The 16,425-nt window shown below is 32.2% G+C and overlaps 1 protein-coding gene across 1 annotated transcript in view; it reads right to left on the reverse strand.

Annotated features, from left to right (window-relative positions):
- LOC106716978 (probable cationic amino acid transporter) overlaps nucleotides 1-12,864 on the reverse strand; it is a 34,170-nt gene extending 21,306 nt beyond the window's left edge. Inside the window, exon 1 of the mRNA XM_045686113.1 lies at nucleotides 12,735-12,864. Within this exon, the coding sequence (XP_045542069.1) occupies nucleotides 12,735-12,864 (130 nt within the window). The remainder of the gene's footprint in view (nucleotides 1-12,734) is intronic.
- Between the last annotated feature and the right edge of the window lie 3,561 nt (nucleotides 12,865-16,425).

Consider the following 16,425-nt stretch of genomic DNA (forward strand, 5'->3'; position numbering starts at 1 on the left):
GCCTTATCGTAGTAGTGGTGGTCATCTTGAATTTATTTGCAGTAGACTCTACTAGTTAAGGATACATTTGATATCCATATTAGGGTTGTTGTAAAAAATGTGTCGTCCGCCATTTTGTAATGGCGGCCGATTTGAATTATAACGTGTGTACAAACGGAAATTAAGTCTCATTTTAGTTATGAGATTTTTTACATTTTAGAATATCTTCAATATTCTTTTACTTTTTTCTCATCATGTGAGTTAACGAAAAATGTATGTAGATATGAAATTCCAATTTTAGGTCAAAAACTAAAGTAGTAGCTTCAAACCCCACAAAACATAATCCGTGACTCCGTACATACTATTACATTCCTACTCTTAGTGCAGGGGAATATCAGGAATATTACAATAAATTTTGCGAGGGTGCTTTCACTAGTACAGGAGTGTAAGAAGTATGTGACAGTATCATAAATAGAGACGTGCCATCAATGTCTACTTGTATCAAATATGTATATTTTATCATAAAATAGCTTTTACCCGCGACTCCGTCCGCGCGGAATAAAAAATAGAAAACGATGTAAAAATTATCCTATGTCCGTTTCCTGGTTCTAAGCTACCTGCCCACCAATTTTCAGTCAAATCGATTCAGCCGTTCTTAAGTTATAAATAATGTAACTAAGACGACTTTCTTTTATATATATAGACTAGCTTTTACCCGCGATTCCGTCCGCGCGGAATAAAAAATAGAAAACGATGTAAAAATTATCCTATGTCCGTTTCCTGGTTCTAAGCTACCTGCCCACCAATTTTCAGTCAAATCGATTCAGCCGTTCTTGAGTTATAAATAGTGTAACTAACACGACTTTCTTTTATATATATAGACGAGATTTTACCCGCGACTCCGTCCACGCGGAATAAAAAAAATAGAAAACGGGATAAAAATTATCCTATGTCCGTTTCCTGGTTCTAAGCTATCTGCCCACCAATTTTCAGTCAAATCGATTCAGCCGTTCTTGAGTTATAAATAGTGTAACTAACACGACTTTCTTTTATATATATAGATATACAACTTCGTATTGTATTTAAAACAGTATGAAGAATTTCTAAATGCAACAGGTGTCTAAATTTCGCTTCTTAAACTGCATGGTAAATTAAAAATTGACAGTCTTGCAAAATGCGTTGAGCGCACTGTATTATGTAAATGTGAAACCCGTTTTTAGCAGAATAAACAAGACATTACCTCGGGTTTCCATTGATGAAACGCTTTTAATGAAAAATATTGTCTTTGTTTTTTGTACAAGGCACCCGGCAATAGAAGCCCACGCTTAAAATAATGTCGTTGAGATTTTATTAGGACCGGTTTAGCAAGAACCATATACGAATAACGTTCTTTTTAATGATAATTTTTTCTTTCTAAATCATTCAAATAATTTTATAATTATTTTAAAAGTAACACCGAAGTTTACGATTAATGCTTAAACGTTATACAATTTAAAAAAAAAAAAAATCTGTTTTTCATATGTGTATTTGGTACACATAATATAGATAAAACATGATAGTTATTTTATTGAGAAAGGCTCAGCTAATTAATCAATCTCTAATTGTAAAAATACATAAAGGACAGGAATAAACATATAAGCATCATAATACATCAAGAGTCGTATAAAATAATAAAATAACTCATAGTGAACAAAGCAAATAAATAATACGCGCAGCTTTACAAGAAAATATGTAGTGTAAATTTCGTAATTCTTTTGTTAACCCAAACATGTTTACGTAAAAGATTTTCCAAACGAAAGTGAACTCCACTCGTGACGTAAGATAGCCACTTTCATTTACTAATATTTTGATTTAAATTCTACTAACTAGTATACTTTTTTAGACTTTAAAATGATTTTAAAATCTGGTTTATTTTTTTAAGTCATAAAAGACTGATGATTAATTGCCTAAAACGGGGTCACGTTACATTATTTTACTTATCTCAAAGGCCAAGTCACTTATAATTTTTATATTTATAATATGAGTAATTTTTGTATTTATATATAATTTAATATATTTTAAAAATATATTTATTACTTACAAAAATATTTTATAGAATTATACCAATAAATAATAACTTTTCGCGACATAAAATAATTCTAAAGACAATATACGCAGAGAAATTAAAAATACACAAAAATTAATTTACAATAAAATAAAATTTTATGAAAAAAAGTCGGTCATTAAGTTAGTACTTACCAGTGTCGCTTCACCGCACGTGGATAGTTAGCGTAGACCGACGCGAGTCGTAGGCAGCTACGAGCTACGAGAGGGAAAGCACTCCGAACGCCACGGTTCCCAAACGAGAACTGAACGTTTGTTCTCACTGCTCGCTTATGTGCTTATCGACCCCTCGCCGCGCTGACTCGCCCTCAGCCCCAATACGCCGTCGCACCCTTCTGCCGCGCAACCTTACCGAAACACGGAGTCTCTTTTAAACTATTCATCTGTTGTTATCCTCACCGACTTGTATACGACACGTGACTTCACGTCACTTTCGTCAAAAATCGCTGGTCTAATCAACTTTATCTTGGTACACTATAAAAACAAACTTTGGACTAAATAACTAATATAATAACAGGAGGGAAATAAAAATAGTTCAGTATGTTTAAATAGTGCAATTATTACACATAGATACTTTTTAATGTTTAATCGTTTTAACTAGTTTAAGAAAATGTAGTTATTTAAAAATAATTTGCCTATTTATTGGTAACTAGGCTGTTTTATAAAATAAATTAGGAAAAAAAATAATTTATTCATTTTTATTGCTTTTAATATAATATTTATGAAACATTTTATAAGCATCAACATTCTTTACCAGTATTTGGTTTTAAGTAAAGGCCAAGTGAAGTCCTTTCAATTAGGTAGTATAAATAAATACAATTATGAAATATACTTAACTGATGTTACGAAATGAATTTTTAATAATTCGTTTTCTGATTTCACTAGTTTTCAAGTTACCTGAACATCGAGTCTAATCAATTTTAATATCTATAAAAGTAAATTAGCCCAAGGTCTTCCTGAGACGTTTCGCCTCCGGTGTTACTTGCATTATTAAACTAACCAGTTAAGAAACGATCGACCTCTTGCTTTGACCTCGTCCTGCATACACTTGAATGGCACAAAGGTTCCGTTCCTATACATATAAACTTCTAATAGCTAAACCTATGACGTCTAAAAGTCAGACTGGTTTTCTATAATAACATGTTACGAAAATAATAGTCTTTAAAGTTTCCAAACTTCACAGATAATTATTTTCTTCTAAGAATAGAAACAGAGGTCTAGGTTAAGTAAGCTTTATAAACCCCAATCATGAAGAGGTATTGGCGGAGAAATTGGAAAATATGTCACACTGTTATTATACCCTGAGATTAACTTTATTGTGTTATAATTAACGGTTGAATATCGTAAGTTTGGTGGCGAATTTTTTCCGTCTAAGCATGGGCAAAGTGAAATTGTTGCGACCGAATTTTTGAGGACACTTAAATGTTGAGGAATCTTAACTTCTGAATATTGCGATACATAACTTGATGCTTATAACAACAGTGTTGTTGCGTGACATCATGTACGTATATTATATATACTCGTAGTAGGCAGATATATAAATCCATATGCAAGTCTTAATTAAGCACGAATCACTTTGCGTTTGTGACCTTGGGTAGGAATCGATAGCAGTACCGCGTTTGCGCTCGACATCACCAGATATAGTTTAATTTCAAATTCTCTTGAATTTTTTTTAATCGAATTCGGTTGATTAAATACTCCACTTTTAAGAGTTACCTAGAGATTTGCTTGTTAAACTAAAATTTCATGGTTAATGATATTGGGAAATGTAATAAAACCAGAAAAAATATGAGGAATAATTTAGATTGCATAGACTTATACAACTTTTGAACTGAACTTTTGTCGAATTACATTTTTTTGGAACCACTACCACATACGCATACTTTTAGAGTTAGACCATTCTTTATCTTGTATAGTATTAAGAATTTATTTTGTATCAGTCAATTAAGTAATAAATATTCTGAATTGTCTTTAAAAGGGCTAGTATATTAATCGGTTGATCTTTTACATTTTTGATTAACACCAAACAATATCAGACGAAACGTAACTTCTTTTGTCAATAATAATTGGAAACATAATCTATTATAAAAAATACTATAGAAATAAACAAATTGAAAACATTTGCGGAGCTATGGGCTAATATAATGCTATTTATTATCCTTTGTCCACACTCGAAAACTTAAACTTTCTTGACAGCGAGCCCCAAGTCACTTTATCAATGGATATGCGGCATTCGTTTAGAACGAATTAATTAAACTATTGGCCGAAGTTCATAATGCATTTCTTCTTCACATTAATGAATTGATTTTTTATTCTATTTCAACATATATTTTTTTTTATTTTGTGTTTATAACAATCTCTACCTCTTTAAATATATAATGTTTATATTGACAGTGCTTAGTTTACTAATTCAAAAGAGGTGAAATGAAATAATTATTTCTTAAAAAGGTGTACAAAGTTCTCGCTTCATATGTTATTATTATTATTTACCAAGTGAATATTTTTCTCCAATAAAACAATATAAAGAGGAACGTAAACTAAAATCATTTAAAAGCAGCAATCGCCTTAAAACAATTTATTTTCAAATAATATATATTTTAAACCAGTGTTGCGTGTATATTTTAATTCGAATTTCATATCTCGCATGACCGATGGTTGTTTCTCGTCCAGTACCGCTTGCAAACGTTTAAACAGAGGGAGTTTAAAATAGGCGACTCATTTCGAACATTTGCATGAAAATTTGATCGCTTAATGTTAAGTTTACTATATTTTTATACAGTTATTCCCTTTTGAAAAAAGCTCGAGAGATAAAATTACGTATTTTTATTGTTGCTTAAGTAATCTTACTAATATTATTAAATCGAAAGTTTAGATAGGTGAATGTTTGTTACTACGTATCTCCAAAACGGGTGTATAACGTCTGGAAGAACGCATAGGATGTTTACTTAGTTTTTTTAATTCCTCGTCATTAATCGGACATTTCTTTAGAAATTATGGCAGCAATTATACAAGGCCTGGATTAGCGCTGGACCACTATATATTTCTTGTTTGGTTTTTATACTACTATCATTTTATTTGTATTGTTTCATAGTTAGTGAATATTTTAGTGCACAGTTTTATTGGTTTTAAAATAAAGTAAACCTAAGAATAAAGTGCACTTAGTACACAATCAGGCTTACTAGCGCCATCTATGACAAAATTGTGTTTATTCCTCAAGGTTCACATACGATATTATAATTTTATTATTCCAAATTATTTTTGTTTTTAATTGGAAAATAACAATTTATTTTATTTATTGTTGCAGTAGTGTAAGTTATGAAATACTAATAAACAGTTCCACGCCTTTTCTGCTACTCGATACTAGGTGTCGCATTTCATAAACCATTTGCGCAATAGTTATTACCCCTACCAGCCTTAAAATAATATCAATAATCTTGGTGACTGAATTTTTTTGTAAAATATCATACTACTTCATGTTTTTTTTTTGTTTTAAACATACTTTTATAGAATTGAACTAAAATTTTTCAAGAGAATGAATGCATGTATCCGTTTTATATGAAATGTTGAGGAGAAACAATGAAACAACCATCCACTGGCTCTACTTCATTATTCTGTTCTATTCAGCGCCATCTACATTTACAAACATGACATCTACAATGAAAAACCGTAAAAACGCCATCTAGAGATTACAATCAATTCTAGGGAATTTTCTAAAGATTTGTAGTTCTCAGTTAATGCGGTAGATGTCACAGTAAACCATATTTTGTACTATTAACATTCGACTATATTTTTCATAGTCTCATTATTATTTCGCTATTTTTGCTGTAAATGTTAAAAAGGTTGTATAATATGTAAAACAATATTATAAATAATTGTATAATGGCAACACCTTCGTGCCTACACAATAAATTTAATATTTATTTTGATTACTATTATTTTACGTCTACATATATATTTTATAGAATAGGTAAGGTACATAGCGTATCACCCCTAATGTTATACGACAGTTGCCCATAGGCTTTTTCATCATTAAATGAAGTCGAAGAAGCTTTGGTTGTCTTTATTAGACAGAGATGGGATGGGAAAGGACATTCCCATTTCCTATCTCTACCCTCTCTCTCACCTAATCTACTTCCTTTCCCATCCAAAACTTGAAGGACCAAGGTATTGTAGTGACAATTTGATGTGTAATATTCGATCCGATTGGTGATCAATTTTAATTCTGTGACCGTTCTGACTTAAAATAGATATTTTAAGTTTCATTTTCTTTTATAAAAGAAACCTTTGCGAATTAACAACATTTTTCCTCTTTGTTCAATTAAATTACAGAAAAAAGATATTTTGTGTAATTAAGAAAGACTGGTGAAAATAAGAATAAAATTTAAAATACGACGAAAGCAACGAAAAAAATCATTTAAAAAAATTTCTTTATTTCACTTAGATTTTTTTTGTTTAATTGAATTTAATCTTTAGGAATTTGTAATACAATATTATTTAAAACATTATGAATATTTTTGGGGGTAGTTTATTTTACATAAAATAAAAACAATCGTTAAATTACTGCACAAGTTATGTTTGGTTTGGTACATTATGAGTTAAATAAAAACATGAAACAAAAAATAAATACAAATTGGATAGATTTAGAACATTGCAAACAATATCAAATATTTGTATTGCTGCGAACATTTTTTAGAAAAATATAAACATATTAACAAGCGAGTATGCGTGTACCGTGTGGTGAATTGTATCAAAAATATGTAGTCATTTCTACTATCATTTTCTATTATGCAAATATAAAATAATGATGGATTTATTATTGTGAGCAAACCTTTCTTATGGTCATCTTAAAACTGCGATCAACATTAAATCACGACAATCGAACGACTTGTTATTTTGCCTTTGGAATTTTACGTAAACTGATGAAGTTTGTAAACAGTGGTATTATACAATATGCCTGCGACATATACCAACATATCAAAATTCACAGTTAATAAGAAACAAGGAATAAATTTCAGTAACATGTGTAATATTAGTAATGTGCTACTACTACGAGTAAGACCTATTGCTTTCCCAAAGTGAGAGTTAATCAACAACAAGCTCTACATAACTGTCTTATTACTGAAACAAATGGACACAGTGTTATTTCTCTGAATAAATTAAGATTAATAATATCTTGTAGTATTAATGGTTCGCTTTCAGTTGCGAATGGTATGGTATGGTACACCCATGGTAAAATTTTCAAGTAACTGTGACAACTCCTTTGAGAGATTTTAATGAGAGTAGCTCTGTAACTCAGTAACTGAGTAACTCTGAGAGTACCTACTTTAGTAGTAAATGTATTATACAAGTCCACTCGAGCTCTTTAAATATTTTTCTCGTGATCTTCTACGCGTTTTTGACTTAATTTGTTTTCAAATACTAAAAGAGGCAGTGTAGTCGCGCTTAAACGCTCTGTCAGTGGGCCTAGCAGGAATATTTGCGACAGCCTTTTTCGTATCTACTACGTCAATTATGTCAAAATTAGTATTAGATTGTTGGTGTACTGTAAGCCCGATAGGTGGCGCTGCACAAATTTTAATACAAATTTTGTCGTTGACGAAACCATGGCGTTTGTCACAAATAATCGTGCTATGCCTATTGCCTACTGAACAGTAATTTAACAGTGTAAATTGTACTACTAGATATGTTTTACAGCAATATTATGTGAAAGAAAATTACAACACATTTTAAAAATAATACCACATGGTAACTTATTATTAAAAAAAAATTCAGTCGAATTGATAACCTCCTTCTTTTTGAAGTCGGCTTAAAATATATCTTAAGCTCTAAATGTTATAATGGCAGATATGCTGTAAGTAAATGATTATTAGATATGATGAATTATTTAAACGTATCAGGATACGATATTATACACGTAATATGATATTAGATAGTTTATATTATATGTTATAAATTTCTTATAAAACAATTCTTACGGTTAAATCTGTTAACATACATTTTTTGTTTAATTAACTGTATCTAATTTATTGTATAGACAACTTTATCATACAAGTTGTTAATCAACCAACTTCAAATGTATGGAATAAAGATTGCAAAATAAATGTGCATTAAATTCCTGATTATATTATATACTTGTTAACATATTTAGGAAATTTGCATGACATTTAGCAAGATTGCCGAGGCTACCAGAAGCCGATCGTGTCAGGACACTGAAATTAAGTTTAATCGCAGTAAGTTAGGGGGTCAGTTAAAAAAGAGGCCCTTATCAGGTCCGCGCGAGCACGCATTACGCACTTACATAATGAAAGGGGGAAGCTAGGGCGTCGGAGGGGTATACAAGGGCCGCGCGGGGGGTCGTCATCTGCGTACACCCTGTCCGGCCGCCCTCGATCGATACCTATACGTGTGGACTTTATGTAAAAAGCCTCCTGCTCACCCAGAGGACGCCGACCATAAGTGTCGAGAAACGAGTCGCCCCCAGGGAGGAAGGCACGAAATATCTTCAATTTTCGAGAGAAAATTTACCAATGCGGGGGCGAAAGCCCGCGGCGGAAGGGCTGCCTCGCGTGGCCCGCTCGCCTCTGTCCGAAAAATTCAGCCCTTAATTGAATTTTACAGATTTGCGTTCAGAACACACGCGGCCACCTAGCAATGCTGATTGCGTCCTATCGCAATTTTTTGTCAAACAATGTACTACAGAGTCGACAATTTGTACCCTTCCAAAAACCGGATTATTATTGGACCAGTCGAACGAAATGTGTTTCATCAAAAAGGAATCGGAAAACGCATTAAAATTTGTAAGACTTACCGAACTCAACTGAACTTGTATAAAAGAGTAAAAAACTTTATTATAAAACATTGTTTTTCGTTTTGTTAATTAAAGCAAAACAACGGGTTCCTTGTAGCGAAGTGTAATCTACTTCTCAAATATTTTTCGATGAGCATTGAATAAAAGCGGGGTAAAGAAAAGGGGACAATAGTTACCGAGTAGCACCCTTCTTATTAGTGCGGTGCCCTTTAGGTCAGGACTCATTTGTCCCATGACGTCATTTCATTCATTCCCACAACTGTGTCAAAGGATTTTTCATTTCTTCTAAAATATTTTATTTTCAAGTTATTAAAACAATTTTTTTGTAGATTTTTATGAATATTTTACATGCATTAAAATTTGTTTAGAACAAAATATAAATGCACTTTCTTGCTTCGGCCATTGAATTCGGAAAGTAAATATACCTTGTTATTGTACAATTTACGAGTACAGCAATAGAAATGAAAAGATTCGCAAATAGACTATGAAGACGACATGATCTTGATATAAGCCAACGCGGATGGTCGGCCTTAGCTTCTGCACATTTTACTTCCCATTTTCTCTAATATTAATGAAAATAACATTTACATTTTCAATACTGTTAAGAATGAGATACTGAAATTGTATCAAAACATTCACTAATAAAAATCAATTATTTGTATAAAACAGTAGAACCGTATTTCAGTTGTGTAATGTCTATAATAGCCATAAACAACAGCGACACTTCTAAAAGAGCTCATAAACTTTGTGTTTGTGGCTGAGATTAAACGATACAACCGTAGCTACTTACCACTGTCAAACACACGTACAAAAGTTGATTGTCATTCTATGAAAACGACTATTTTTTTTGTGTTTTTTTGCGATACGTATTTTCTACAACTTATATACATATCATGTGCATTTGGAGGTGTGACACGATCGCTCTAAGTAAATATCTATAATCTCTTTTCGATAAAGATAAGAATTGGACTAGATTTTATGGGTAAATAGCTCCCACGCATTCATTAAATAAAGTAAATATTGTTACATCGACGCGTCAATTAAGTGGAAGTTAGGATATGTTTTTCAGCGAGTCATGTCCAATTGTATATCACTTTATAAAGCAATTGATAAAATACTGAAGAAGGACGGTATTAAGAGCACATGAAATAAATTAAGGTCTTTAATGAAATACCTACAATAACCAGATAACCATTATTACTTATTTAATAATAATTAGGTAGAGATTTACAAGAAATCATGTATGATTTGGAAAATTTACATTTATATAATAATAAACATACTGGAGTCTTTACGAAATCATTCTATTTTTATTTCAGTCCTATTTAAGCAAAAATTACTTTCCCCCTTTTGATCACTTTTTACTTTTGCGCAAGTTGAAATGTTTTACAGCTTCCTTACATTTCAAATTGTGAAATCAGGTATTCAGAAAATTTTCTTTTGCGTACGTCGACGTTAACGTCAACAATAGTGTACCTTTTTTAGACATTCGAAAAGTTTTAATTTCTTCACCAAGTACTAGAAACCTTACAAATATTGTTTGCCATATTTTAATGCCATTCGGTGTGCTGAGCTAAAATACTCACAGAATCTACAGCTCCTTATATAGTCACTCTATATAACATTTAACTCCTTAAAACTACGAAATTGCTTGACTTTTTTATGTTAGAAGATGTCAGACTAGCCAGCGACCACCTATATGCGCTGAAATAGCGAAGCGACCACTGCCCATAGACATCCACAATTGCAAAAGAGTTGCCTACCGTTAATTGACGGAGGAGTAGATGCACAGAAAGAGATTATTTCCCCGATGATGTACCTACCGATAATCCGTCCGATGTAATACAAATCCGGTAAGGTTTTCCTTGCAGTAAATTTCAAACATAATGATGTGATTGTTACGTAGACACATAGTATAGTGTGTCTCAAAGAATATGTAGCTACTTCCTAGTAAGAGTCGGGACTTAGAACAATATCAATTTTCTCAATTTACACGGTAAGTAAGTACTTGCCAGAATATAAATGTTTTATTTCAATTTTTTGACGCACGAAAAACAATTAATTAACAATTAACAATAACAATTTTAAACTAGGTACAACACTATCACAAAATAAAATTTACAAGTTAAATAACTTTATCAAACTAATTACAAGTACTATGATGACTACATCTACAATATTTTTAATAATTAAATCCTGAATAAACTGTTACCGGTCTTCATCTAAAGAGAATTTCGTCATAAAATCCCTTTTTCGCCTATTTTCCATACTGAATGAAAACCGCATATCTAGCATTTCAGAAATCTTTTTCTAGTTAGCATTTCATATTAAAATTATCAAGACCTAAAGTTAAAACTACAATTTTCAATTAAAACTAAAAATTATAAATGTTTAAATAATTTATTAACCTTCAAGTCAAAAATGTCAGTTGTGGTAGAAAAAGAACGCGTGATGATGGAGTGAGAAGGGATGGCAGTCATGAAAACGCCGCCAAACTCATACAAAATAATTTTGTTCGAAGTTTCGCTAGGCTGGTGTGTCTATTTAAGGATGATTAGTTTGACAATTAATTTGACAAGTCAATAGAGATTTTTTTTGTTGAGTAAAATCGGTCATGAATACTTTCGGTTTTTGATGATTAGAACAGACAGAACTTGCAGTCGAAAATTTCGTGGTAATTGGTTTTGACTTGCAATATAGATTGTCGATAGTTTAAGTTGTTCGTTATGCGAATACGGTCCAACACTATGACAACCGTCCATTAAGTACAATATTAATCCTCATACAAAGTTAATTCGATACTTCATAGGCGTCAATTTCTAGTAGTTGACTAGATGTACGTGGTATTCGTAAACAAATAAATATATTATAATTATCTTTTAATTTTTAATAGAAACATATAAATTTAAAGTACCTTGAGAAAATATCGAAACTGATTTAAGCCAATCTCGTTGAAGAAATTGAGAGTGTTCCTATATTGAGCCAACACACGAGCCTTACAAAATGTATTCAGCGTCGCCGTTGGAAACCTATTTCGACTGCCCTACCTACCAATACGAAGGGCGGGCAGCTATAGGCCGTGCACATGTAAAATAGCTCTCTACGACATTGCAGTATGCTCTATTTATTTTATTTGAAATAATTTGATTCTATGATCTCTCTGATATTTCAATTGGCTAATTTAAGTGATCGCAATCTAAGAGTATAAAAGGGCAGTTTTGAATTCGATATGAGCTAATATGCTTGATTATCTATTTGTGTTCGAATATACATTTTAATGTCACTATTATTAATATCCTTTTAAAACTCATTTATATTTTCTATATGTAATTCCAGCGTATGTACATTGCAAGGACTAGACAGAAATAAACCAGCAATCATGGGTGCTAATGTCTATTTCTGTTATGTTCTGAAGTTATTACAAATTGTTAGGATATAATTTAGCCATTGTTTTATCCTATTAATATATAAATATTAATAGGATGGCTACATTAAAACAATACCATACGAAACTTGCAATACAAAATGTATCGTTTAAGTTTACTTACTGTACATGCTAGAAGTCAGGTGTACATTTCGTGGTAATTTTCATAATCATCCTCTACCGCGGCTATTTTTTCTATATTTTCCAGACTACATTTCTTTCTATAAAAAAATCATTTTCATATTACTTTTATAGTTATAAATTACAAAATGTGGTCTTTCAATAAAAATTTAACAAATTTTAATATTTAAGTAGAGCATTTGGCCGTGCGCAAAGGCTACAAGCAGGGTACCGGGGGCTACTTCTCCGTTATATCTGCCCGTCCAAGATACATGCCTCGCATAGGCGCACTCGTGTTACCGGCAGCGTCCTGGCCAGCGAGGGCCGCGGGTGGAGGGCGAGGATCGAGCGGGACGCGGGAGGAGACTGCTCGCTGCCCCGCGCCGCCCCCCAATGATGGTCCAACCACCCCGCGGCCACCCTGCGTCATCTAGTGCGGCGACTACTCAGCTAGGGTTAATTCTAAACTACTTCATATTACTATTTAAATACTTTAAAAAGTTTTTTTGGCTAAACATTTTTCGAAGAATAAAATTAACTGAAGATTGTGTATAATAGCATAGCACAGTAGCATTTCTAAGAGATCGATTGTTTGTTGATTATAAAAAAAATATTTACCCAACAAAAATAATCATCGTGTGATGATTTAGAATGGCATCTATGTTTTAGAGGTTAATCTTACTATCTTACTTAACATTGCAATGCGAATGTTTAGATGAATGGATGTTTGTTTGAAGGTATCTGCGGATCGGCTCAACGGATCTTGATTAAATTTGGCACAGATATCGAACATAGTCTGGAAAAACTTATTACTTTTATTTAATTCCGCGGTGACGGAGTCGCGGGCGACCGCTATTTATAATATAAAAGCTAACCAAACATGATTGACCGCTGCGCTAAATAATTATGATGAATTGCTATGGAAGACAATAAAATTTGTCAAGTGAAGTCTTGAATAAGTAGTAATTTTAAAGAATATAGCGCAACTGTCCGTGTTTGCCCGGTGACAGCCCTGGATGTCCAGCCCGCAGCCCTGATTCTGTAGAACAGAGAACGGCGGCGTGCGTGCCTGGTTCGCTGTAAACAGCCTACCCGCGTACGTATGTAGGGCGGATGGACGTCCCTAAGTCCCCCCAGAGAAAGGGGTGCCCCCGCTTCTTCCTTGTTCCTCCTTGTGCAAATTCCCCTGGCGATGGAAATGTGCTCCGCCACATTTTATACAATTTCTAGTCGGTGCGTTCCAAACTTTACTCTTGTCCACATTCAGCCTTATTAAATTGCTTAATTCTCACGTAGTCGTGTCGGCATCGGCGAAGTTAAAGATTAAGGCGCCCTATGAATGGTTTGCTTAAGTTATTAAGGTTGTTTGTTGTGAACAATTTTCCCGGCCGTTGACTTCTTGTTTCATTCACTAAGCGCTAACTCGTCCATTCTTACGAGTTACGGACCATCATTAGTAAGATACGCCATAACTATAAACAACATTTTAGTACACCGTAATTTTATTTTAGCCATTTTATTTTTAGTTATACCGTAAAAATTAGTTCTAGCGTTAGAGTTTGTGAAAACAGAATAAAATATATGTAAAATAAATACAAAGAAAGAATGTTTTATTGACATAACAATAATGTTTAATTGATTAAATAATTCTTTTCAATTTAAAAGAGAATGTTTAAAAACGTTATTATCCAATATTGATTAGAAATTTGTAATAACAATTTTTGTTTACCTTACTGGATTTTAAATTACATTCAAGAAGTTAGGTTGGGTAAAAAAGATTTATTTAAAATAAACATTTGAAATAAATCCAAGAAATAATTAAAAGATTAAGTCCGTCTAAATCTGAACTTGGGATAGATTGAATGTAATTAAGAAAGTTATTTATAATGAAATATTACCAAGATTCAATGATACATACATCAGCGTCATACCGGTCTTATCTTGAGTTATATTAAAAATCCAAATATTACTTTTCTTAAGTATCCTGTACTAGATGGCGCTAGTAGTTAAATAAGTATAGATGAAATAAATTATGTAATTTAATTATTGTAAATAATAAAATTGCCATAAGTGGTCCTTATAGCCATTTCCTGGATTTGATTAAAATTATTGGCTCTTCAAAAATATTTTACAAGTCCTGTTATATGAAGTCAGAGCGAAATATTATGTATAATATTTTTTTTTACCACATAAAGTGGACAAAACATTTGATAGTATAAAAATAATATAAATTTTGAATTATTCTAAGCAATAAGGTATTGATTTATAATCTACTCTACTGGTTTTATTCGCAGATGATAAATATATAATTCATACAGCTACAAGCACTATATTGGGCATTCTAATTATATCGAATTCCTCTTAAGTATTTAATTTACCCTTTTTACTAGGCTTCCGAAACGATTCGACTTAACTATAGCTAAATTCAGTTAACACTATCAGAGGTCATAGCGGTCGTTGTTGGAATACTTGTCATGTACAGAATTGCTGGGCTTTTAATTAAAGCTCAAGTAATTTAGAGGGCCAGGGGGTATCTAACGGTGGCTCGACGCGTGGCGATGTATAAGACATAGTACTCTGCATACTCATTTGGAAATGGTTAAACAGAGGTAGCTAGGGTGGGAAGGGAGGCGCTGGGCGATGGTTAGTTCTCTGCTACATATAAATTAATAACGTACCCGCTGTAGCTCCCACTAGATATAGAACGCATGTCTGTAAACTCAGTACCGGGTATACAGGATTTTCAAATAGTTGTACAACTAAGAATAAAAAATAATTTGATTAATAATAAAATATTGCTGTTCAATTTACGAGTATTAAGTAGATCTAGTCTAATGAGCAAAAGGTAGAAATATATACATTAAATAAAAATTAAATTTTAAAGTATGATTGGTTCTAACCTAAAAATACATTTTTATATAAAATCGGCATTAGTATTTCAGTAGAAATATCCAATTAGTCAGACAATCTAATTTAGCATGAACCCAATTAGAAAGAGTTAATAAGAATATAAAAAAATCTATTCCTTTTTCTTCTTCGAGGAAATAATGCTAATTTAGTAAAATTAACAAATTCAAGACTTTTTAACAGGTTTAAAAATTATTTATTTCAATAAATCGTTACCTTCAATGAAAAAATACATTTTTAAATACTTATAAAAAAACCGTGTGTAAGAATATTACTCTAGGTTTCCCCACTCTACCTTATTGTACAAAAACATAAAGCCACATTCACTTAAAATAAAACAGACACAACAATTTGTCGGAATACAAATGTTACTACACTAAGTTCTTGAATAATTATTTGACACATATTAATAGGTGAATAATTTTCAATTTTGAATTAAAAATTTATTTCATAATTCCGTAACGAAAGAACATCAGTCTGTATAACTAAGATGTGAGATCTAAAATTTGAACGTAGCACAAGGCACACCTATTATGAAATTTGTTCACACATGCAAGCTGATCATACACACACAAACGCACACAACGGCAAGGTACTCGGACTTAGGCGGCTATTGAGGGTGGGTGAGATCCGAATACTTGCGACGCTCGGCCGGCTTAAATTCCCGTATTAATAATATGTATCCTCTGAGCTGGATTTCAGCACGGCTATACCCGACGTAATTATGTTCCCGTTACAATAACATTTTTAATCGAAAATTTTCGCAAATTATAAAATCTTTTAAAGCATGTTTCTTTGACTTAAGACGAATTTCCGTTCGAGGTAAAAATAGATTAAGTGTTTATTGAGAAAGGCTTAACATACCCAATACATTTACCAGATAAGAGAGCAAGTAATTTTGCTAACGTAATGGTGATTAACTTGCCATAAATGTATCAAAGAAGAAGCGAGAAAGTAAACGGGCAAAGTAAGATTTTGAATTATTCTAAAGCTAGCTAAATATTTATAAAGAAATGAGGCTCTGCTCTCTAAACAACCTAAAGATGGCATGCTAAAACAACTCTGCAATAAGCAGCCAAGTCTA

This window comes from Papilio machaon, chromosome Z (assembly GCF_912999745.1).
Source record: "Papilio machaon chromosome Z, ilPapMach1.1, whole genome shotgun sequence".
In the NCBI taxonomy this organism is placed as follows: Eukaryota; Metazoa; Arthropoda; class Insecta; order Lepidoptera; family Papilionidae; genus Papilio; species Papilio machaon.